The sequence below is a fragment of the Mesoplodon densirostris genome, chromosome 14 (genome assembly GCF_025265405.1).
Source record: "Mesoplodon densirostris isolate mMesDen1 chromosome 14, mMesDen1 primary haplotype, whole genome shotgun sequence".
NCBI lineage: Eukaryota > Metazoa > Chordata > Mammalia > Artiodactyla > Ziphiidae > Mesoplodon > Mesoplodon densirostris.
In genome coordinates, this window is record NC_082674.1 from 32,615,059 (window position 1) to 32,639,090 (window position 24,032).

Here is a 24,032-nt window from a genome sequence, read left to right on the forward strand (position 1 = left end):
TAGGGCCTTCAAAAAGATACTTAAATGAAAACGGGGCTGTTAGGGTGGCCCTTTATCCAATCTGACTGGTGTCCTTATAAGGGGGAATTGGGACACAGAGAGATAGCAGGGATACATGCACATGGAGGAAAGACCACGTGAGGACACAGCAAGAAGGTGGCCCCTCCTTCCCCCAAGTCAAGGAAAGAGGTCTTGGGAGAAGCCGAACCTGCCAAAACCATGATCTTGGACTTTTATCCTCCAGAACTGAGAAAACGCATTTCTATTGTTTAAGCTACCCAGTCCGGGGTATTTTGCTATGGCAACCCTAGCAAATTAGTACAGCCCCTTTGGAAGCATCCTATGTCATAGCACTGACATACAGGAACAGCCACTCAGTGTTTCTATTACTTACTCCTTTCTTGTTTCCTTCCATTTCTTCTTTTCTCCTTCTGTTACTGAACCAGGTTCGTTTTTGCCCCAAGCACAGCAAGCCAAAACGCTGAGAGGGTTTTTCCCCAAGGCAGCCAAGCGAGGAGACAGGAGAACAAATCTCAAAGCTCCCTCTATGAAAGCAGAGGGTTCAGGGTATTTGTGGGATGACGAATAAAGAAGCTGGGTGGTCTGCGGGGTGGGGAGCATGGGGAAAGGCGATTGGAAAAAGGTGCGGTAATCTTGGTTCTGCGCAGGCGTAACTAAGCACCCACGCATGCCCAGTTGGAGGGTCAGCGGTCCCACCCAGTCTTAACCAGCTCAGTCCCAACTAGCCACAGCTGACTCCAAGTGCCTAAAACAACTTGGGCCAACATCTTATTGTTTAAGCTTCTTGGAGGACCTGCAAGTCTCAAAATGGCCTTGATTAGTGAAGGCAGGTGAAATGGATTTGACTCCCAGTTTCACTGCTTTCACCTTTCTTCCCATTTCCCTTTTACCCTCCACTTGAGCTCCAGGTGGAACTCACTGTGAGAGCTGCAATTGTCAGTCCTTATTTGAGGGGGGTAGGAAGAAGAGGACCATAGTAATTATTTCTCTACCTCCTTTTCTCCCTGCTTCCCAATCCAAAGGGGGGACTGCATGTACCCCAGGAAAGCACAGAAAAAGCACTAGACTTTCTAGTTATATTTATTTTGTATATGATCCTTCAAAATATCTATATTTGTAAATATTTTATAGTTTCATGGGTATGATTAAAACAGTTTGGAAAACACTAGATTTTAATCAATCATTCATAGAAACACAGATTATTCTGCCTCTGACTCTACAAAATTTCTTAATTTGGGGTGTCTAAGTCTCATACTGTGGAGACGAACAAGAAAACAAATAATGAAGCTTCTGAGAAGAAATGCCACTTATAAATTGAGAGTAGATGTTGTATTTGTCTTCAAGATGGAAATAATAACACCTTTCCCATGAAGGATGTGCAAGGGAATAATTAGATCATTTCTGCAAAGTGTGTGAGGATATTTCAAGGTAATGATTACCATGGTAGTTATCATTATTTTCCTCCACTTAGGATTGTTACTGTGTTTCCCCATCATTACTTAATTACTTAGTCAAGATGCTGGGTCCTAAGGTGACATTCTAGGTTTTTAAAAACAAAATCTAATATTGCCCTTTGGAATTAACGTTATGACTTGTAAGTGTACAATGCAAAATGTGTGTGTGTGTGTGTGTGTGTGTGTGTGCATGCGAGAGAGAGAGAGAGGGAGAATTTCCTTCTGTAGGCTTCCAACATTATAAGGAATATTAAACATCTTAATGCTTAAGTCTGGACTGGGAGGCCCATCTGTTTTATTGCATTTGAAAGTAGACGTGGCTTCCCATCTTTTTCCTGGGATCTCACTGCTCTTTATAAATTTTAATCTCCCACTCAGATGTTATTTAAATATTAAAAATGACCCCTGACTGCCATGTATGATGCACAATTACCTTGTCTTGGAGAAGGACAAAGAAATATTATGTTCATTCATCACCACCTGGACTATACTTAAAAGTGTGTTCCTTGCAAAAAGCAGTGGAGCATTAAAAACACACACACACACACACACACACACACACATCTGGAGCATCTTTTATGTGACGGTAGAGATGATAGTAATTTGCTGGTATGTTTGCCAGCTCAGGGTTACTGGACACTGTGTAATTCTTTCCAGTCTCTCTTCTGTATTAGCAAAGAAACAGGCAGGTTGGTGGGTTTCCTTTTATAGGATCCCAAACAAAGGATCCTCTTATCCCAGAATCCTTCTTTTCAGCTTTATGGATTTCACTAATGGGAAGATAACACACAAGCTGTATTTGATTAATCCCTCCCATGGCTTTTTAAATGGTTTCCTTGATTCATACTGGACTTCCTACATATAACTACAAAAGTAGTCTAATCATTAAAATCACAGAGAGTGGACAGGGCATCCCTTCACCTACTGATATAATAGTACTTGCCCTGGCCCTGCTCTGGAGCATGAGAACAAGGGCATTGTCAGCACAATTAATTGATCAAGAAAGGCAATCCCTGGGCTTGGCACCTGCAGAGTACACAGCAGCTAAAGTAAACCAGGTGTTAATTTGTAGAGATGCTCAGGGTTTGGCCTCAGGGAGAACTTTAAGAACTAGAAATAGAGGCTGCTGGGGTGTAATGGACATTTGGGTCTGAAGACTTAAGTCAATTTCTGGTTCTGATAGCTTGCTTGGGGGCAAGACACTTGACCTTCCTGGGCCTCAATTCCTCATCAGAAGAGTTTCCTAAATCCCACATCACAGAGCTATTGTGAGGACCAGGAGAGGAAATGTCCAAGTCCTTTGTAAAACTGCAAACCCCTTTACAGACAGATGTGCCATATACCATCATTGTTATTTGTCAGAAGAAAGGCAGTAAATCAATATGCTCTGAGTATCTTGATTGCACAGAATCTATATTCTGTTTGAATGAGCCGTTATCACTACAGCTTCCCCGAGCTGCTTGGTTTTAAGAAGAAAAAAGGAAGAAAGGAACAGAGGGAGAGAACATGATGGGGGTGTCTACTAAATGTCAGACACTGAGCTAACTTTTTTCACATACCTGATCTTATTTAATCCCTACAATAACCGCATCATTAATCCCATCATACAGATGAAGTTCAGAGATGTTAAGTGACTTTCTAAAATAATGACACAGTCAGTAAGTGGCTGAGTTGGGATTTGATCTAACAGCCCGGGGAACATTTTACTTCCCATGATGTCTTGTTGAAGCAAGTTGAGGACTACAGCATCGATCGTCACACACCGATTCAAAGTTTGAACCTGAGAATTCTTCTGATGCCCCATGCAACAGAAATGCAATGTTGCCTTTTTGTAGGACTGTAAAAATGATGTTGCATCATCAGTAATGTTTGTATTCTAATTTATTTTCTAGATATGATATGTTTTTGGCAGTCAGCCATATGCTCTTTCTCGAGTTCCTGGGGACCAACTAAACCCAGGAGACAAGACAATACAGTAAGGGAGAGCATCATGGTTATGGCTGATTTTGAATCTCTAGAGTGTGGCACATGATTTTCATTTCCAGTCGTCAAAGGCCAACCATTTGAATCAAACACCCTGCTTTGCATATAGCTCTTCACTCTAGACTTTGGGAAACTGGCCTAAATTATCACAACTCGGTAATGGAAAGCAGTTTAGAGAATCTTGTTAATCTGAGAAACTGATGTTCAATTCCTTCTAGATATTCATTTATTTATAATTAGTCCATTTTTATTTTGCAAGACTATCCTCCAACTATGAGAATAATGAGAATGATCAGAATGCTTTCCGGGAGTATGACACGATGGATTTAGGATGATATTTGTGGGAAACGACACTGCCTTCCATGTGATCTTCTAAGCCCAAGAAGTGTTACTCAGCAGCCTCATGTAATATACAAATCAATAACCATGATGGTAGACCACTACAGTGGTCTTCTTCATTCTGTAGACATTGTTTTGGGCATAATTTCTTTCTGAAATTTTATTCCTTTTTTCCCATGTGGTTGATTTGATTTTGTTTCTCTTTAGTTTCTGAGCACAAAGATTTGTTCTCTTCAAACAGATTAACAAGCTAATTTGTTACTGAATGGGCTTTCTCTTCCATAGCTATCACTCCTTTTTCTTTGCAACCCGGTACACAATAATTATAAATCAAGTTCTACTCTTCTGTTGTATATTTCCATTTCTCTTATTCAAAGGTTCTTACAAAATTACTAAATATTTTAAATGAAAGAAACTTTAGCAATCAGCTAATTTACCCCTTCTAATTTTAAGAGAACAAACTGAGAACTGATTCAACTGATGAATTTTTGTTCACCTTACAGAAAAACCCGAGCGAACTTTTTGGCCAAATACTTATTCTCTGATGCAAAGTAGATGTCAGCAACGTTTCTTCCAAGTATATTGCAAGATAATTCCTTATCAACAGAGATCTCAAAACACAATTCACTCACATTTCTAGATCTATGAGTTGCCAAAGCACAGGGAAAGAATAGAGACATTTGCTTCTATCAAATGAAACGTGTGGGGATTAGAAAAATACCTGAACTTAAAGCACTGGAAGGGTTTCGGAGCCTGCCAATGTCAGCTCCCTGTTTAATGTGACTTGCTTTAAAATCTCTTTGCCACATAGTCACCCATGGCACACTTGAGAGTCTCAGCTATTAGGGAGTTCATAGTCTCACAATGCACATTTTAACAGCTCTGGCTGTCAGCTTGGGCTGGTAGGTCCATTCATTTGTCCGGGTCCCATTCCTTAAGCCATGTGGAGTAAGTTGAATCGTGTTCCACATGACATTCCTTCAGGTACTTGAAGCTGGCTCCTCTCATTTCACCCTCAGTCCTCGCTCCAAGTTCAGTCTGGCCATGCTCCTCTGAGCAGTCTTCTTCTTCTTCTTTATAAAATTTTTATTTTCTATTGGAGTATAGTTGATTAACAATGTTGTGTTAGTTCCAGGTGTACAGCAAAGTGATTCCGTTATACACATACATGTATCTATTCTTTTTCAAATTCTTTTCCCATTGAGCTTATTACAGAATACTGAGCAGTGTTCCCTGTGTTCTGCAGTAGGTCCTTGTTGGTTACCTATTTTAAATAGAGCAGCATATACATGGAAGGGTAGGGGGAAGGGATAGATGGGGAGTTTGGGACTGACATGTACACAGCCTTCTTTTTTAGAATGCAGTGTGTGGAGCTGAATGCAACTCCAAGAGGTGCTCATTTGCCTGCATTGGGGAAGGTCTTTCACCATCCTCATTCTGGGCACTTTTGTTAATGAACACATTGGGCTGACATCACACATTGTCATACGAATAAACCAACACCAACAATCCACTCTTCCAAAGCCATTTCTAGGTCATGTCTTCCATTTTCCACACTAGCATAATTGATTTGGGGGGACACAATTGTACAATCTTTCACCTATCCTTAATAGGAAGTGATTAAAAGAAGTGATGACTTACTGTCTTTTCAGTCCATGTAAAACTTTGTCATGAGAAAACTCGAACCTTGAGAGCATACCACCTCTTTCTAAGAAGTGTCATTCTTGAAGCCTTCTTTAAAATGTATTTGGATTATGACAAAGTCTCTTGGTGTGGCTAGTTGTCCATGGGGGTGGCGGGCTGTGGGCCCTTCTGAGGGTCTCTAGTCTCACTGCCCTCGTCCCCTGCAGCCAAAGGCCTGAGAGCAAGCCTGGTCATATATCAAGAGGCCCGTCTTTACTAAGTCGTGGGGATCAGAATTAGTGTGGAGACCCCATGCCTAAAATCCACTGTGCCTAGACACCCACAGCTAGGAGTATGTCCTTTATTCTAGAGACTTGACTGATCTCTAGTTCTCATTCTATTTCCTTGGAGAGATGCATTGGATATCAACATCATGTTGTAAGAAATATGAGTTCAAGACTGCTGTAGCTTTGTGACTTGAACTTCTGGCCTGTTCTTAGATGGAGAGGACACTGTTAATCATCCCCACCATCTACTTCCAAGCCCAAGATAGCTATGGGCCATTCTGCCCCACAGGACCAGTGTTAGTTTCAGTCCATACTTGGGCGGCTAGGGACAGGTGATATGTGACAATTCTGAAAGGGACACTTGAAGGCAGCTCACTCTCTGCGCATAACTTTCAACCCTGTTGGAAACAAATGAACCCCTGGGTGAAATTTTCCACAAAGAACAGAATGCTTAATAGTTTAGGTCCTTATGGACCTTGTTAGGATGGTTAACACAGCACAAGAAATATCTAACATGACAGGAATATTTCTCAGCAAATGTAGCCACGGTCAAATGAAAAATGGACCCACTAAGGAGTTCTAGCTCCATGCAAGTTTGATTATTAGCCAAATGAATCAGTTTAAAGCTGAAACTCGACTGCTTAGCCTCTTTCTTTTTAAAGAATTCCTCTATGTGAGCTGAGGGCTCCTAAATGACTGTGGGCTGACAGAATTAGTCACATGTGGTTTTTGCCCCAAGCTTTATTTTTGCAAAATCACTCCAAGTCAGGCTGAGTCTTGAAACTCAGAGGGTCCTCTTACCCTTTATTGATTGTAGGATTGACAGAATTTCAGGCTCTTGCAATAGAGGAGCATCTTGCCTGCAGACTAGAGCACCTAAGAAATAAACCTCCAAAAAGTAGAAGTGATACTCAGCAAGTGTAGATGCCTCCTGCTAGTTTAGATGGTTTAGTTAAAGTGAGTAGTATGTGGGCACACTAGATTCCAAGACTGGACCGAGGGCTCTGATAACTCTTTGTAAACACCAGCAGCTGTGTCTGAATTAGCCTCCTGGAGTGTGGGAAGCTGAGCCTTCGAGGAACTGTTTGGGCAGCAATAACCCTGTAATTGTCAACAACAACAAAAATCAACATTATGTCCTAGGAAAATGTTGAAATTGATATAAAGGGTAGATGTGTAGCAAAGATTGCCCCACATGCAGAGGAGCACAAAGATGATCTAGATTCTTTTAAGATGCTGCTGCGATTAAACTATAAATTCAGATTCACTTACTAAGTGCCTACCTTCATGCATATGGGTCAATACACACATTCCACTTAATCTCCCAGCAACCTGGTAAAGCAGGTATTATTTTCTCCATTTTAAAGATGAAGAAACGAAGGCTCACAGCTTAAGTGACTTGCTTATGAGATTTAAACTCTTCCCATCACTTTATTGTGATTACTTGACCCATTTTTCCCAGAGAAAAAAATCTCTGTGGTTTGTCCAGCAACAATCCAATCTGATAAAAATCTAAGCTCATCTGACATTACTTTATGAAAAGTGTCATTGGGAAATAACCTACCTCCTTAAAATAAACCCCTGCATATGCTACAGTGTATAAAATATTGAATGCTCTTTCAGGGAATGAATGGATGGCCCTACTTCCTTTCTTCTTCCTCAAGAGTTTGGTTTTCTTTTACTCTTTAGGAAAATCCTCTGCTAGTGGTTTGTATCAGCCCTGGGGGGAAGTGGGATTTTCTTCATACTGTGGCAAACATCAATCTCCCTGCATAGAGAATGGAATGGACTCTAGATAGCTCTTGGGCAAAGACAACTCCCCTGCTTTGTGACGGCTTTCCTGGTCGCAGGACCACTTGAAGGGACTTTCTTCTGATCATGGGGTTTGTGAGTTGATCTGCCAGCAAACTGGTGATGAAAGTGGCGTATCTAGAAATCTCATCATGGCCTCGGTTTGCACAATACAAAGTGACTGCAATCATTCAGGGTGCACCTCATCTGCTCGTCCCTGGTCCCTTCTCTCTGTTGTGATTTTCATTGAGATGCCAGTAAACAGGGTTCTGCACTGACAGCAAAGAGGCTTTAGCGATTTCCATGTGCTTGGGCACCTCACAGATTCATCTCCTGGAAACAAAGGCTAGCCTCAACTAACTTTCTCTTGGTGCTGTTGAAAAGATAAATGAGACTTTTTTTTTTTTTTTTTTTTTTTTTGCGGTACGCAGGCCTCTCACTGTTGTGGCCTCTCCCATTGCGGAGCACAGGCTCCGGACGCGCAGGCTCAGCGGCCATGGCTCACGGGCCCAGCCGCTCCGCGGCATGTGGGATCTTCCCGGACCGGCATCGGCAGGCGGACTCTCAACCACTGCGCCACCAGGGAAGCCCGAGACTTTTTTTAAGAGAAGTGAGAATCTTATATGTAGTGAAATTGGTTTTGGACAAGAGAATTAGCTCCTTAGTGGAATTCAGATGGAGCATCCTGTTCCCTGACTGCACGTGAACACTTCCTTTAAAGGGTAGGCTGCCTAGGGTGGGTGTTGACAATCAGATTTGTCTGTTCGTCAGTGGATTTTTCATCTCTCATAAAAAAAAAAATCCTGTAATGGAACTGTTTGATGCTTTTCTTTAATATAAAGCATCCTTAAAATATCCCTTCCCCTCTCATTATCAATGTCTGTGGCCTATTTTCCTTATTTGGTTAAGGCATGGAGAAAATGCTGTTACGTCTATAGGTCTGATCTCTAAAAGTATTTCAGGTCACTGTTTTGTACCATAAGCCTAGGCTGAACCTCTAACCTGAAACAATATCCCTAGTATAATAACCAGTAAACCTCTTCTTCAAAGGGAATGCAGTGGTTAAAAGAGTAACTTTATTTGTACCATTCGTATCTGCAGTGAATATTTATTCATCATTTACGTGTCAGGTACAGTTCTAGGCATTGAAACTGCAGACAAATAAGACCCCATAAAATGTCCATTCTGGTAAGGAGAGATTGATAGTAATCAAGTAAAACGAACAAACATCATTTCAGATGTTGATCTGGGCTCTGAAGACACTGAAATCAGATAGTATAATAAAGAGTGACTGGGTTGTACAGAAACTCCTCTGAGGTGGTGACCCGTGAGCTGAGACCTTAATGCTGAGAACATCCAGACATGGAGGGAAAGCCTTCCATGCAGGGGAAAAAAACGTATGCACAAGCCCTGAGGCAAGAGCAAAGTACGAGGAATAAAAGTAATAAGCCTGTAGCCTACGGGCATTAGATTCTGGGATGCAAAAGTGTGACAAGATGGAAACAGTACCAACCTTGGAACCAGAACCTAGGGGTCCAAGTGTGAATCCCAACTTCTGTTTCCCCATCTCGTAAACAGGTTCCTGAATACCTACTGCACAGGGTTGCCGTGTGAGGCTGGTGTGAACACAAAACAACTATTCATCAAGAGCAAGGCCATTCACTTCTCTGAATGCTGCTAAACTGTTGGCCCAAGAAAACTGTGGTCTTTGCTTCACTTAATCCTGAAGCATCACGTCATCAAGAAACCCAGAGGTCCTTAGGTGACATCAGGGGACAGGCATGGAATAAGGGCAAAGGTGCTGGTTCCATAAATGCCAGCTTGGAAAGAATAATGAGAGCGGTGCTGTGTGGTGTAGCAAGTGCCCTGGATTCTGAAACAGGCTCTGTGTGACCTTGGAGGAAATTCTTTCCCTCTCTGGTCTCAGCTTCTTATTTATTAAAAAAAAAAAGCAAGGTTGGACTAGCTGATCAGTAAGCTCCTTTTCAGGTCTGCACCAGGATTCTGGCCTAAGACGCTTTCTCAGGACAGAAGAGACAACACCCAGCCAGATGTGAACAGGCACAGGCAAGGCAGGAGAGAGGCACGGGCTGTTGGGTTTTGTCAAAGCCTGTTGGTTCCGGCAAGCGGCTTTTCACTGCAGGAGTCAGAAATGACAAGGTTTTTTAATCAAGACAGCAGGCTATTAACAGCAAGAATTAATGCTGCAAGTCACTTTCACAAGGCTCCTCCACCTGTGTGTGTGTGTGTGTGTGTGTGTGTGTGTGTGTTTTGGGGGGGGGGATTGGTTATGTTTTCTCCTCCTTCCACCTCGCTGTATTATGCTGAAACATTTCCCGCACTGGAAACAGTGTACAAAGGCTCCCGCCTTGGGATGAAACCCCCCTCAATACCTCGTGCATTGATTTGGAAGCAACAACTAAAACTGTATTCACATCGCAGCAGCCGAAGCCAACAAAAGAGCTACTGGACCCAGTGACGGAGCACTGTTTGCAGAGCTGAGCTGCTGCGTCTCCTCTAAGCCACATTAGAGACGTGAGTCTAGGCTTACAAATAAGAACGCTGAATCATCCCCAAGCCTTTGGTACAGTGTTTTCCTCAAGATTTTGTAATAAGCAATTTAAGAGAAAAACAGCCCAACAAGCCAAAGTATTCTTTTCAGAAATATTAGCTAAAGCATATCCAGGGGCCAGAAAATAATTGCTTGCTTCTCCCGCCTTCTTGTTCTCTCACCGCTGTGTGGCTGACCTGCCTCTTTCTGAGACTAAGAGTTGAAGCTACCTGAGTCAACATTTTATTCTGCTACCACTGACATTTTAAAGTTGATAGATATCCTAGATTTGCTTTATCTACCTACCAATATGGCCCTAGAATATCTGCCATAAATAGTTTCTTTATGGAACTTACTGTCATCCTCTTTGTTACTCATGCCCTCTGCTTTTCCTCTTTCTCATTTTGGATCATAATAACCAGCCAAAACCCACTAAAATTCCACTAAGGAAACTGACAGAAAATGCAATTTTAAATATAGATTGGCATATCTAATTTGCATACGCAAAAATAAATGTATTATATGGGTACAATGACATGCATTTGTATATCTGTATGTTCTGTGTACATTATATATGAATTAAATGTGTCTGAAACTCTTGGAAACATGGCATATGTGTGGATGAGGGTATGTATGTGTTTATATAGATTTTTTCTAGATCAGACATGGCAGTATGATATAGGGAAAACAGGCTTTTAGTCCAGTTACATGTAGATTGGAAAACATGGATTCCCACCTAAATTCATTCACTCTTTATTCAACAAATTCTTATCACTGTCAAACACTGTCCTGGGTACTAGAGAAATAGTGGGAAATAGGACAGATTTGATGTTGTTAAAAAAAGTATTTTAATTTAGACTCTTTCTACTTCCAAGAGGACTTGAGCAGATCTGTACCTATTAATAAAGTTAAACTACTTTAAGATAAAATAGGACCAAAAAATATCTGAAGAAAGCAGAAATAAAGGACATGTAAGTTGAGTGAATATTGAATACTTGGACAAAAAAAACTGACTAAGCTTTCTGATGGTCAAAGCAAATAAGAAAACACTGAAAAAAAATTAATTTGCTGAAAAAAAACCAAAACTCCTTTTCTTTAAACTAAAGTAGGAATTTATCATGTTTTCTTTAAATATAGTGACATCTTGAATAATAACTCTAACCCTAAGGAAAGATAAAAGTACGTTTCCAATGTTATACTTTAAAGGTAAAAATTAAAATTATGATTAATTTATAATCCAGTGAGAGCAGTTTTGATAGGGGCTCTGATAAAAAGTTAAAGAAGCTTTACTTTCCTGATATCTAATTCAAAGCAAGGAAAAGAAGCTACTGAATTTAACGTGACCATTAAACAGTGTGTCTTAAGCATTAGATCTCTTAAATGAGCTTTGGCCAAGTTGGTGTAATTACCCAGTTTATCTAATATGTACTCCTTAAGGCAGATATTTCATTTGATTAAAGCCAGAGCTCTAAATTTCAAATAGCAGTGCCATTGAGAGTAAGCTGCCATTTATTGCTGAATATGAAAGGTCCTTCAGAGGACCCTTTAGTATTTCCATGTTTCAGAAACAGAGGTCATCCATTCCAATGCCCTAACCTGTTTGTGGCCCATCAAACACACATTGTATATCTGATTTAATTATTAAAGAAAAGGGCACACTGACCAGAAGTAAAGAAGGTCCATGTTAAAAATAAAACGTAAATGCCTCCCTTCCTGGAACTCCAATGCTGGTCCTCCTTGGATGATAAGACTCTCTTCCCAGGTGCCAAGGCCATATTGACTTGCTGTGTACATGCTGGTCTGTTGTTTTTTTTCTTGAAACCTTGAAAAAATGTATCCCTGACTCGTATAATGTTCTTTGTTCTGACGAGATCTAAAACTGTGCTGAAAAACATGCTTCTCAGGAGCAGTTTCTCAGAGTAATCTGGGAAGCTGTCTTGCAGGCTATAGTCTTCAGTTTGCCTCAGGTAAAACTCTTTTCTATTTTGATTATAGATTGTTTATTGATTATTTTCATTGACATAGTAGACAAGCAATAAGTGGTAACATTATTTAAGCAGACAGTGGGCCGAAATTTTATACATAGGTTTTTGACCAACTTCCTTAGAGGTAACTGTACCTCCCATTTCTCAGGAAACCTCACCTTTTTTCATGAACCTCAGTCAATCTCTATTTTTACATAAAGGATAATTAAGAATCTTTATCGTCACACAAGAAACAGGACAAAATGAAAACTCCCAAACCCTAACACACTCTTCCCTCTTTGTTTTTCTGATTTTCTCAAAGCCACACGAAGGCTGTGTCAAACCTGACCTAGCAGGATTATTTTTTTTTCAGCTGCTTAAATGGGATTTTCATATGACCCAGGGGTTTACACATTAAGTAATAAGAGTGACTCCATAGTAATGATGTTCGATAATAGATCCTAGAAAGATTCCTGCTTAGACCAGATGGCACGGCAACCCCTTGAAACTCATTTGAGGTACCGTTTTTATTATTTATTATTTAGGACTTAGGCAGTGGATCAGTCTTCAGGTTGACAGGATTGTCAAGTGAATTATTGTTCAGAGGCACCATTGAGGTGACAGTTTTTGCTATTAAATAATTCAGTTTATCTGAGAGCACTTATTACTCTACATAACATGCATGGATGGAAGACCGAAGACAGAAGCATCCCCCAAACTGAGCTAGTCTCCATACTGGAATGGTAGACTCAGGAGACCACACCCACCCCACCTGTTTATTTAGCTGGTGTTGGTGTCTCTGATTTTAATCTATTGTGAAGTGTAGTGAGGGTGGACAGGCCAGTCACGTCTAAGATCCTGGCCTCCTGTTGAATGTCTGCTCTTCTTCTGTCAAGGATTCCACAGGGATTTCTGGGCTCCAGTTACCAAGCAGGAAGAAAATTAGAAATATTCGAATCATCCTCTCACTTCATTTCTTTTTTTACAACGGAAGACTATCTTCCCATCCCTTTCCTTCTAGAAGAATAGATGTGAATTGCATGCTGCTATTGTGCTGAATATTTAATATAAGCAAGTCAGGAAAGTGGGCAGAGTGTATTTTTTTTTTTCCATTGTTCAGAATCAGGTGGTCCATGAAACATGATGCCATCGGGGCTGCTGTACAACTACAGCAGACATCCTCAGAGCTCCCAAAGTTCTGTACTGGCTGGTTTCTTAGAACTCACCTAGTCCACCCCTCTCATTTTACTGATGGTGACACTCATATTAGCAAAGATTAAATACTTTGTCAAGTTATGCAGTTGACAAGAGACAGAATCAAGACTACAAAAAGGCTTTTTTTGGGGCCACTTTTGAGTGTTCCTTCATTATGAGAAGTCCAACAGATATTATATCAGATATGCAAAATCGATGTCAAAAGTAAAAGAATTTGAGAAAAAGCCTTAATGCAGGATACTTAAAATGATCAGGTAAAAGAGAGGGCAGTGTGATAATGTTCTTGAAAGAATGTCACCAATTACTAGGTAGGAGAAGACTACAGGTGTACCTAGGGAAACAAACACTTCCCTCTGTTCTTTAGAGAATTGACTGGCACCTTCCCTGAAGGAAACAAGAGCTGGGCTTAAGGAGATTTAACAAATATTAAGGGGAAAAAAAACCCTTCATATTTCAATCTGCAGCTCAGTTATGCAAATGAATAAAGATACAGGCCATATAAGGTGCCTGTCTCTGTGCCTGTGTTTTGTGTATCTGCATGTATGCACACATATGTTTATGTATGTGTGTCTCTGTGAGTTCGTGTGTTTGAACACACACATACATGTCTGTGTGCATCTGCGTATGTATGTATACAGGTGTTCTGTGTGTGTGTGTGCACGTGTGTGTGTACTCAGGACTCAGGCACAGCGAGTGAGTGCACTTTTCACACAGAAGAGAATCCCAGGCTGATATGTACCCCAGCGCTGACATTTACCAGCTTTGGCATCTTGAGCAAGTCACATTGTTTTTCTGAACCTCACTTTCCTTATCTATCAAATGGCATGTGTAATACTACAAAACAAAAAGGTCAACCAGTGTTTTTAGTCACCTAGCCTTTTTAGTAATTAAACTGAATTGACTGCCTTTCCACAAAGTTTGGTTATATTTTATCGTAGAATATTCAAGAAGTTTGCCTCTCAAATAACCAACTGCGCTATCCCAATGCACAGACAGTCCTTGTGAAAATACGTGTTGCCTTGATCAATCCTTACAGCAACTCCATGAGTGAGGAACAGTTTTCTCCACTTTACACACGAGGGGACTGAGATTTAGAGGGGAAGGAATCTGCCTAGAGTCACCCAGGGAGTATTTGGAGGTCTGGGACACAAATCCACATCTTACTCCAAAGCCAGGCTTGTCACCACTCTGTTCTTCACCTCACCACCGCCCAAGGCTGCTGGGAAGAACAACAATGTGCTGCCTGTGGAACTGGCACTGGCATCCTGGTTCTCTTTACCCAGCTAACCTTTGCCCTCTTCCCCGAAACATCTGTTTCTCCCTCGTAGCCCAGCTGGTCCACAGTTTCTTAAAGCCAACCCTCCATTCTGCCCTAGCCGAGACACTAGAAAGATGGCGGCACTGGGGGAAATTCAAACCAGACACACAGTGAGTGCTGGCTTCCCTTGGAAATACATCGGCTGGCACACCTTAAAGCACCTGATGGTACTAGACTTGCCTTGTAAATTTCTGACAGGCATTTCACTGCTGCAGGCTACCGCTCCTGGTATTCTACCCAGGGAAAGATAGAAGGAGAACTGCCAGGACATGACTATATAATCCCTTCCTAATCCTTTGAGTCTCCTAAGTCCTTTAACTCTTCAAATATTGAACTATAAGAACTTGGTTTACAGAAACATTATGGTCATAGGAGGCCCAGGGACTGAGCTATGAAATTCAGAGAAGACAGGAGGACCAAAAGACAGCCAGGGGGTTACCTTGAAATTAGCTTAAATATAATCAGTGGGAAACAGAAGCAAAATCCTATTTATAAAATTATTACTTTTGTTTAGCAACATAGATTGTCTCAATTTTGCACAGAAAATTGCACAGGAAAAAGCCTCTCAGTAGAGCCATTTAAAAGCAATTTAACATTTTTAATAAGGCAACTCTTTCTGATTCTCAACTATTTAGCCATGAAATCTTAAAATCCAATGAAAGCCTGTTTTCAAGAAATACTGCTTTACATATTGTATTGTCTATTTAACAACCCAAGAATAGTAACATTCTTTAGAGATTTAAATTTAATCATAATGACAACAACTAAGCTTCCTAACTGCCTTTCATGTAATTTAATGGCTATAAGCTATGGGTTTGCTTTTCTGATATTTTGTCTCAAAATGGTAAAGAAGATGAATTTTACCCAGCAGCCTGCAAATTTCTGAGCCATCTTGTCTTGTTCCCAAGCAGTCACTTAGAAACATAAAACAGAATATATTGCATGATAAATAAGAACCTTCGAGAGGTTTGGCATTTCATTCATGAACCGTTCTTCAAAGGATCTGAGTGGGAGTTATTCCCCTCATGTAAGCGCTGAAACCATGGCACCAGGAGAGGTGACAAGGCCAGTGTCACTCCATGAGCCAGAGGGGAGGAGCAATTTTCCTCACTTGGAAATTTCTCTCTCTTAAGGGCAGTGGACAGCACATTGGACTAGTATTTGGTAGATCAGGGCTCTGGGCTACCTTCCAAAGGCAAGTTGCCTTGCTGAGGCTCAGATTCTTCCTCCAGAAGGTCAGGATGATCATAATACTGACCTCATGAGATTTTGAGAGGATATGATTCAACATAAGAAAGTGCTGGCCAACCAAAGTCTTCCCCTTTAAGGTAAGAAAGTCTTATAGCATCTTTAGAGTTGTTTCTCTGTATACCTATTCTAACGAGGAGCAAATACACAACTTTGTTTGCAGCATAATCACTCCTGCTGTTTAAAACCACCCTTTTCCATTGCCATAGACTGGCCATAAAATGTTTACCTTGGTCCCTGAAAGTTGCAAAAATGTGTGAATGAACCAACACAAACCACTCCATGGCTAGAAAAGCAACTTCAGCATCGACATGTCTATGGATGGTGTCTTTTTGGCTACCATCCAATGCAGCCTCTATGCACACCTCCTGTCTCCTTCCATGGCTTTGTTGTTCTCCATGACTAGTTCACCATCGTACAGACACCTTATTTGACTTCTTGCTTATTTTACTTATTTGCTGTCTCCTGCAATTAGATGGTAAGCTTCATGCAGGCTTATTTGTCTTTTTCATTCACTGTCATATCCTTCCCAGCAAGAACAATGAATGACTGACATACAGAAAAATGACTGAATGAGGTCCAGCTTGTGACCATCATACAAATACTCATATATCTGCAGTCAAAGGAAACCTGGAAACTATTAGAAATGGTCTGTTAAGGCTTATGCTGCTTTTAATGTTTCAATTCTAGTATGTCAAGGCCCATAAAATAATTGGGTTCTTTTTTAATGTTTTCTACCACTGGCCTTGTCAACAGTTTCTTATTCAAGTTACCTTTGTCCCTTTAGTTTTTATTCTCTCTACGAAGAAGGAATATAGCTCACGCCTCAGGTATTAATCTTAGATTTATAGAAAAAAATACAAGCCATAATAAGGGAGTACTATAGACTGAATATTTGTGTCCCTTCCAAATTCATATGTTGAAACCTAATTCTCAATATGATGGTATATAGAGGTGGGGCCTTTGGAAGATGATTAGATCATGAGGGCCAAGTCCTCAGCAATGGGATCAATGCCCTTATAAAAGAGACCCTGGAGAGCTCCCTCCTCCCTTCTCCTACGTGGGGGCAGAGTGAGAAGATTATGAACCAGGAAGCAGGGTCTCACCAGGTGCCAAATCTACCAGGGCCTTCGTCTTGGACTTCCAGCCTCTAGAACTGCCAGAAATAAGTTTCTGTAGTTTACAAGTCACCCAGTCTATGGTATTTTGTCATAGCAGTCCAAAAGGACTAAGACAGGGAGTCCCCACCTCCATTAGAACTTATGTATACATTTCAAATCTACTCCCCTAAGCAATTACTCATCATTCACTGTTCATAAATTTCCACTGTATACTCTATTGCAAGAAACCAACGCGTGATTATTAACAGCACTAATAATAAACAGGCACAAACATTTTTTTTATCACCCTCTGTTCCCACAGTACTTGGGAGATCTGTCAAATTATTCTGTGGCAGATTGGAAAGAGGGAGTTGTGTGAGAAGTCATGACCCAACCGCGAGTGACGCTGTTTCCGTAGTTTACAGTCTGGGAATCACTAGTTAGAAAATTCTAGTTTTATTCATTAGCTGCAAGAGTAGAAAATGAGCCTGCGAGGATCTTTAAAGATAAAGAACCAGTGGACATGAAACAGAAGAACTGAAAACCAGAAAATCCCATGAGGGTGTTGCTTTCCTGAATCGTTGAAAGGGGCTTTCCTCCGCCTTTTTACAATCACACAGAGAGTGGACAGGGTTTGGTGACACAGGAAAGGGATACTTCTTTCTGAATTTAATTTCCTCAGGTGTCTGGCTCCTTGAGTTTGTAACACTCTTCATTTTATAGGATCTTCCTAAATAAAACTCTGCACTTTGCTTGTATAGGAAGAAACAGAATGTGATTCTATTTTTACTTCCAGAGCCCGTGCAAACACTTATTTGTTAGATGTTGTTGAAGAGAGTGAAAAATGATGCAGATGACTGTGGTGAAGTGTCTTAACATCACCCTGTCCCACCTATGATTTTTTTCTTTTTGCGGTATGCGGGCCTCTCACTGCTGTGGCCTCTCCCGCTGCGGAGCACAGGCTCCGGACATGCAGGCTCAGCGGCCATGGCTCACGGGCCCAGCCACTCCGCGGCATGTGGGATCTTCCCGGACCAGGGCACGAACCCGTGTCCCCTGCATCGGCAGGCGGACTATCAACCACTGCGCCACCAGGGAAGCCCCCACCTATGATTTTGATGGTCTCTTTCTGACCTGCACTTGGTCACTTCTCCTGCTCTCAGGGAATTTTCCAGATAAAACCCTGTGATTGGCTATCCATGAGTAAGAGACACAGTAGGCTTTAAATTTATCTTGTCTATTTCCAGAGAGAAAGACGCAATGTAGACAGAGAAGGATGTCCTGTGTGAAGACATTTGCTTCATCTTAGAAAGTCTACATTCATCCCCAAACTGTGCATATACATTACAAACACATTCATTTCTCTTTTAATTTTATCATGGAGAGTCTTGGGTGCTTTGACCTAGACCAAGTGGTGATAGCAGGAAAAGTAAGCTTGGGACATTATCATTTATAATATGCAGAGAAAAGCACTCACCAGCACTGACAGTGATCGCTTCGATAAACTGCTCTCTCCAGCTGTTTGTCCCAACCACGAGGGCTAGGTTTGTCTTCTTAATAAGTTTGTCCACGGTACTCTAGAGAGATTGAAAAGAATCAGAAAATAATTGCCGGGTTGATTAAGGCCTCGGGAAATCTCAGACCTTGACGATTTTGAAACCCCAGAGTTATCTAAAGGATAGCAGATGTTCGGCTCAGAGCAACAGTATTGACATCAAACACTGCTATGATTATGCAAACAAGCATAGTCCTTTCTTGGAAACATCTTGAAATGGAAACTTCTTCACAGCGAATACAAGCCTCCTTCACTGCCTAATAGCCAAGGAAGAATAGCCTCACCGGTTACAACTGAGGATGTTGCAAAAGCCCATCCCTTCCCCTCGGACACTTCATGAACTTGCTTCTCGCCTGGCTTCATCTAGAGTATGTGTCTGCAATTGAATTAACCTATGCCCTGCTCAGCACTACCTATCGGTGGGTAACTGGAAGTGGCAGAGAGATTACGAAACTAAAACCTGTTCTTACTATACTTTTGTTGATCAATGAAATGCAGCCAGACAGCAAAGCTTCAAGACTGCTGCTGTATGATCATTAATAAATGGATTTTTCTTTGGCTACTGGTTTTGTCAGCCTGGTGGCTGATAGAGAATTCATCTCACCTGACTCCTGCTGCAAACAAGAAAAGACAAAAAAAGGTCACTTTGTATGGTTCAGGGCAAACTGCAGTGACCTTGCACTGAATTTCCCCCTGCTTTACTAGCTCTGAGCCTCTTATTTTTCTTTTTCTTTAAGACCTTGTTTAGGCACTTGCTTCTATACAATTAGCACTCTTAGCTTTCTAAATGAATGTCAGTTCATGGAACAGCAGAAGCAGCCAAGCGTTCACAAGAAAACTAAGTAAGCAGATGCACCCAAAGCGCTACCACAAATCACAGCAATTACAGTGAGAAGGGTCACTTCCGGGATGTGAAGCTGTTCTTCCCAGAGATACCACCCCGACTCATCCACAACACGCCCCACCCTTACTGCCAGAGCATCCTCGAATTCCCACTTATTGCAAAGAGTCAGAAAACACGTATTATTTGTCTTAAGTCAAAATCTGTACATGTTTAGTGCAGTGTCCCTGAATTGACTAAGGTTTGAGAGAGAGAGCGTGTGATTAGCTAACCGGGAGGAAGGAAAATGTGATCCCAGGGGCCCGTGCAGAAGGCCAAAGCTACATCAGAATGTCAAGTGTGTTAGTTCAACCGTCATTGCAACTGACTTGAAACAATGAGATGATAATAAACATGAAAGGGCCCATCTCCAACTGGCCCACTCTGTATTTTCAACATCCTCCTTTGCTAGATTGTTTGTCCTTATGGTGGTGACCTTTCGGCCTCTAGCTTTGTGTCTAGAACTGCTAGTGCCACTGATAATAGCTGTAACCATCAGGGCTCTTGGCCGCCATAGCCAGAGGCACATGACAAGCATCTGACTTTTCTCTGGACTTGGCCAATCTCATCAAGCACTCTGAGTGTCTTGGTTGATGCCAATTCAAAGTTCTGTGTAGAATGTAACAAGAAATAACCTTGACTTTTCCTAAACGTGATGGAAACTTGGGGCAGGTCTCTCCAAAGAAGCCCTCTTTACTCTAAAGCCAAGGCAGAGAATCCCACTTACTGGGGGATAAATAATTGAAGAGTGAAACTGCTCTAACAGTTAAACACAGACTCGCCTCAGAAAATCTCTCTGAAGAACAAAGTTTTAAGATAAACTAGACTTAAAATGTATATTATAAAATGTATATATGTATATATATGTATATATAATGTATATATATAAAACCTGGGGTAGATTGTAAACTTTAGTTCATGTTAAGCCTGGCAGACTATGAGATAGCCTGGGCTCTTCCCTGGACTTAATTTACATATGTGTCCTCTCTTGACCTATAGGAGGAGAGGAGTGAATAGGAGGGGACCTATAGGAGGAGAGGAGGAATTTGAAATTTGATTCTTGCACTTTGCCATGGACCCTGACCTGGAGGTTTCCTATATGTCAGTCATTAGCTCTTCACAGTGCTAGTCTGTAGCAACAGTTTTAACCTCACTCTCAGCCATGGGTGTTAGAAAAGTCCAGCCCTTGGTCACAGCGTAGTAAACAAGAACCCAGTGGGCAAAGCAGACTCGGACATTGTGAGGTATCAGCCAGATTTGGGTCTTTAGTGCAGTTCTGAGGGCTTTGAACAATTTCTTTAAAATGGCTATGGTCTAGAAAAAATTTCCTAAACAAATATTACGATATCAACATTGATGCTTGAGGGCACTTCAGAAACATGCCCCAAGGCACCCTTCAGTGTTACCAGTAACTGTCCTGATGAACTTTGAGCAGATGGGAGCAAACAGTCTATGGAAGATATTCCAGGAAGATAAGTACCCCAAACAACTGGACTTATAGAGAGAGACTTGGTTGATTTTCAAATGCTCGGGTCATTGCAGTGGTTACCAGAGAGAGCTTTGGACACAAGAAAACTTTTATGCCTAGAAGACTGTGCCCTGCCATACCCTTCCTACAGGAAGTGACCGTGATTTCTCTTCCTGGTCATGGGTGCATGGAAGGGAAGTGCTCGGGGTGGTCCCGTAAGGAAGAGGGCCTACAATCATTCCCCATGAGAGCCCTGGGAGGGGTGGGGGACAAGCGTTTATAGAAAATGCTAAGCTGTAGAATCTCTGTTGCCGCAAGTGGCATCACGCCCTCTGGTTCCAGGTGAAAAGAGGGTGCACGACGAAGAGTGAAGATGGAGACGGGAACAGATTGGTCCACAGAAACGGACAGTCTCAGATATCCGTGCCTCAGGAATCTCAGGGAACTTGTGCGTATACCAGTCAAGTGTGTGCAGCGAGCCAGGTTCTGGATGAAACACCAGGTGGGCTCTGATGGTCGGGGTCTGCCTAGAAAGCACTAGTCCCACTGTCTGCCCTGCTCTTTCTTTTTGTGGGAATGAATGAGAGGAGTTAACACATACATCCACAGTGGCCTGAAGGGGAAAGTTTAATTGCGCTTTTTATCTTTTAAATGCCACTTTAATTTGCAAAGACATCCTTCTTTCCACCTGTCGCCTCTCAGGCACCTTCATTTGTGAACTAAATTAGAAAAATACTGAACGGGCCCAGCAAAAGGCAAAGAAGCCACTACTGTGAAAACTCCAGATATGATCCTGAGGCTTTTAGGTTGGTGACCTGATTCTCCCTTTGGGAATTTTCATTCTCGTTTTCCAAACAGGAGCAGAATCTGCTTTAAAAAAAAATAAGTGGGGAAAATGCTGCTGCACTCTGGCTTGTAGTTCTGGAAAACCAGAAAGAGGCTGCTCCTTTTCATGTCCCACTACAGAACGCAGGTGCGGCTCTGCCGGGGGCTTCTAGGTGTGAGGACCACGTGAGTGAAAAGGGATGGGAGCTGGGGCAGGGGCCGAGGGAGCAGCTAAGAGTGGTCGAAAGGTCCATTTCAAAGTCCTAAGCTCACTCTAAGGCCCATCTGCTTACCTTCTGAAAAATGACTTTCCTCATCTAGAGAACTGGAAATCCAATTTTATCAGCCCAGTTATAAACTCTCCATTTACAGGCACTCTGCCTTCAGTTTGTTGATGGTGCTCAAGTGTCCTAGGACCTTAAGAAGGTGACTACATAATATACGAGAGCTTGTCAATGGCATGTTCCACAGGGAAAGCTTACCATCCTTCCTCCAAAACAAGAGCCTCATTTTCAGCAGTGTCAAGGCTTTGCTTCTACTAGATTGATTAGCTTTTTCAAACAAAGCATGGTTTCTTCCACACGTAACAGTCTCTTGGAATCCATCTTTGCCTCTTCCTTGCTATCCAAAGCCCTCCCTTTAGGGCACCTCTGACCTTGCACAGTGAATGTGTGCCACCCACCAGACCCTGGTTCTGACACTGTTTAGTTTACAGGATCTCTTGCTTCCCTACCAACTTGCGAATCCCATCTCTGCTCTAAAGGCCTCTCCATCCATGAGCCAGTCCCTGAAATTACATCTGCCTCTCGTACAGCATAGGCCGACGCTATGAACCGTCTTGGTGCAGAGATGGGCCTGGCCTCCCTGGTGGGCAATGCTGGTGCACGTACCTTGAACTCATAGGATTCTTCAATGATCACTTCCAGCCTGGTGTGCTCTCCCAGAATGGGACGCCCCATTTCCGCAATGCGCCTCTCCTCCTCCTCTTTGCTGGTCCGCGGCTGCTTGTCATCACATTCCTCTGTGGAAGGGAAGGGCGAGAGAGTGAGAATGGATTCAAATTTATTTGGAAATCCCTGGATCCTGCTACAAGGAAACCAAGAAGGAAGGAAGCCCTGATGACCCACTGAAAGTCCCTGGGGTGGTGCCGTAAGGCTGGAGGGGAGAATTGGACAGACGCTTGTTGTGCGGGGCAGTGACCACTGTGAGAGCAAGTGATCATAATATCCCACAACCTAAGCACCTGCCAAAGGGCAGATCAGGAAAAGCAACTTATAGGGCCACATCGCAGGTAAGGACTCTGTCCACATGTTGTCTGCGTTGAGGGAATCACCCAGCTGTCCCCTGGGACACTGGCTCACCTGGCTGTCTGTACACATCCTTTTAGCACATGACCAAGAGGAAACACACTTAAAGTTCCAGAGCGACTCAAGGAATATAAGACTCTGGCCTCCTCCTCTCCACTTGCTAGAGGCAAAGAAAATGCCCCAGGGCCAGAGAGATGATAGACGGGAAATGCTGATCTTAGCCTCTCACGTGCCAAGAGCCCCTGCTGCAGGTTAAGGACAAAACATCCACGAATTCCACGGTTCAGTAAGATGCCGGCGCTCCAGAGCTGCCTCTCTCTGGTGCAAAGCTGAGATGGGGTGGGAGGACCCGGACCACGTTAACGTTAAAGGAAACAGGGAGAGCGAGGGCGAGGCCTTTGGGAAGTTAATACTTACTCACCATAGGGGCATGATTATTTCCGGAACCACCATGTAGCTTACAATCCAGGAGAGGCTAGTGGGTGCTCAGAAAATGCTAAGGGACTTGAGAGTCCATTAATGAGGGGAAGCTCACAGTTGGGTCCTCTCTGTGTGAAGGTCATTAGGATACATCCCAGCCTGAAAAGGCCACGCACGTGTGAAGCACAAACACTACTCCTGTAACCACTCAGCCTCCTGTCCTGCAGGCTCAGGATGCTGGAACAAGACAGGTCACTCCCCCTCACAGTCAAGCTGAATGGACCTCATCTCCAAGGAAGTAGTCTTGGTGGTATAGAAAGACCACAGCCCTGACACCCTTGCTTCTAGAACCTTCCAGGCAAACTGCCTGCAACGGGAGTCTGTTGACTGAGGAGAGATGAGGAAGGGAGGGACTTCTAGCCCAGACTCCTTGCCTTTTGCATTTAGGCATCAGCTATTGCAGGAGTCCACATCTCCCATCCCATCCCACCCATACATGGCTTCCCTCTGCTGAGGGACCCTGCCTTGGTGGCTTTATCTGATGCTCTAGCAAATGATGCAGAAGACTAGTTCTTAGGCCAGTTGTTGATTACTGGGCCTTGGTGGCTTCATTTGATGCTCTAGCAAATGATGCAGAAGACTAGTTCCTAGGCCAGTTGTTGATTACTGGGCCTTGGCGGCTT

At 42.5% G+C, this 24,032-nt stretch overlaps 1 protein-coding gene across 15 annotated transcripts in view; it reads right to left on the minus strand.

Moving 5' to 3' along the window:
- SLC8A1 (solute carrier family 8 member A1) overlaps nt 1-24,032 on the minus strand; it is a 353,360-nt gene that overhangs the window by 44,326 nt on the left and 285,002 nt on the right. For 11 of the 15 annotated variants that reach the window (XM_060116902.1, XM_060116916.1, XM_060116913.1 and 8 more), the window contains 2 exons: nt 22,513-22,643; nt 18,372-18,471 (listed from right to left, as the gene is read on the minus strand). In XM_060116902.1, the coding sequence (XP_059972885.1) occupies nt 18,372-18,471; nt 22,513-22,643 (231 nt within the window). The remainder of the gene's footprint in view (nt 1-18,371; nt 18,472-22,512; nt 22,644-24,032) is intronic. The other 4 variants (XM_060116905.1, XM_060116906.1, XM_060116908.1 and 1 more) reach the window with 3 other exon arrangements.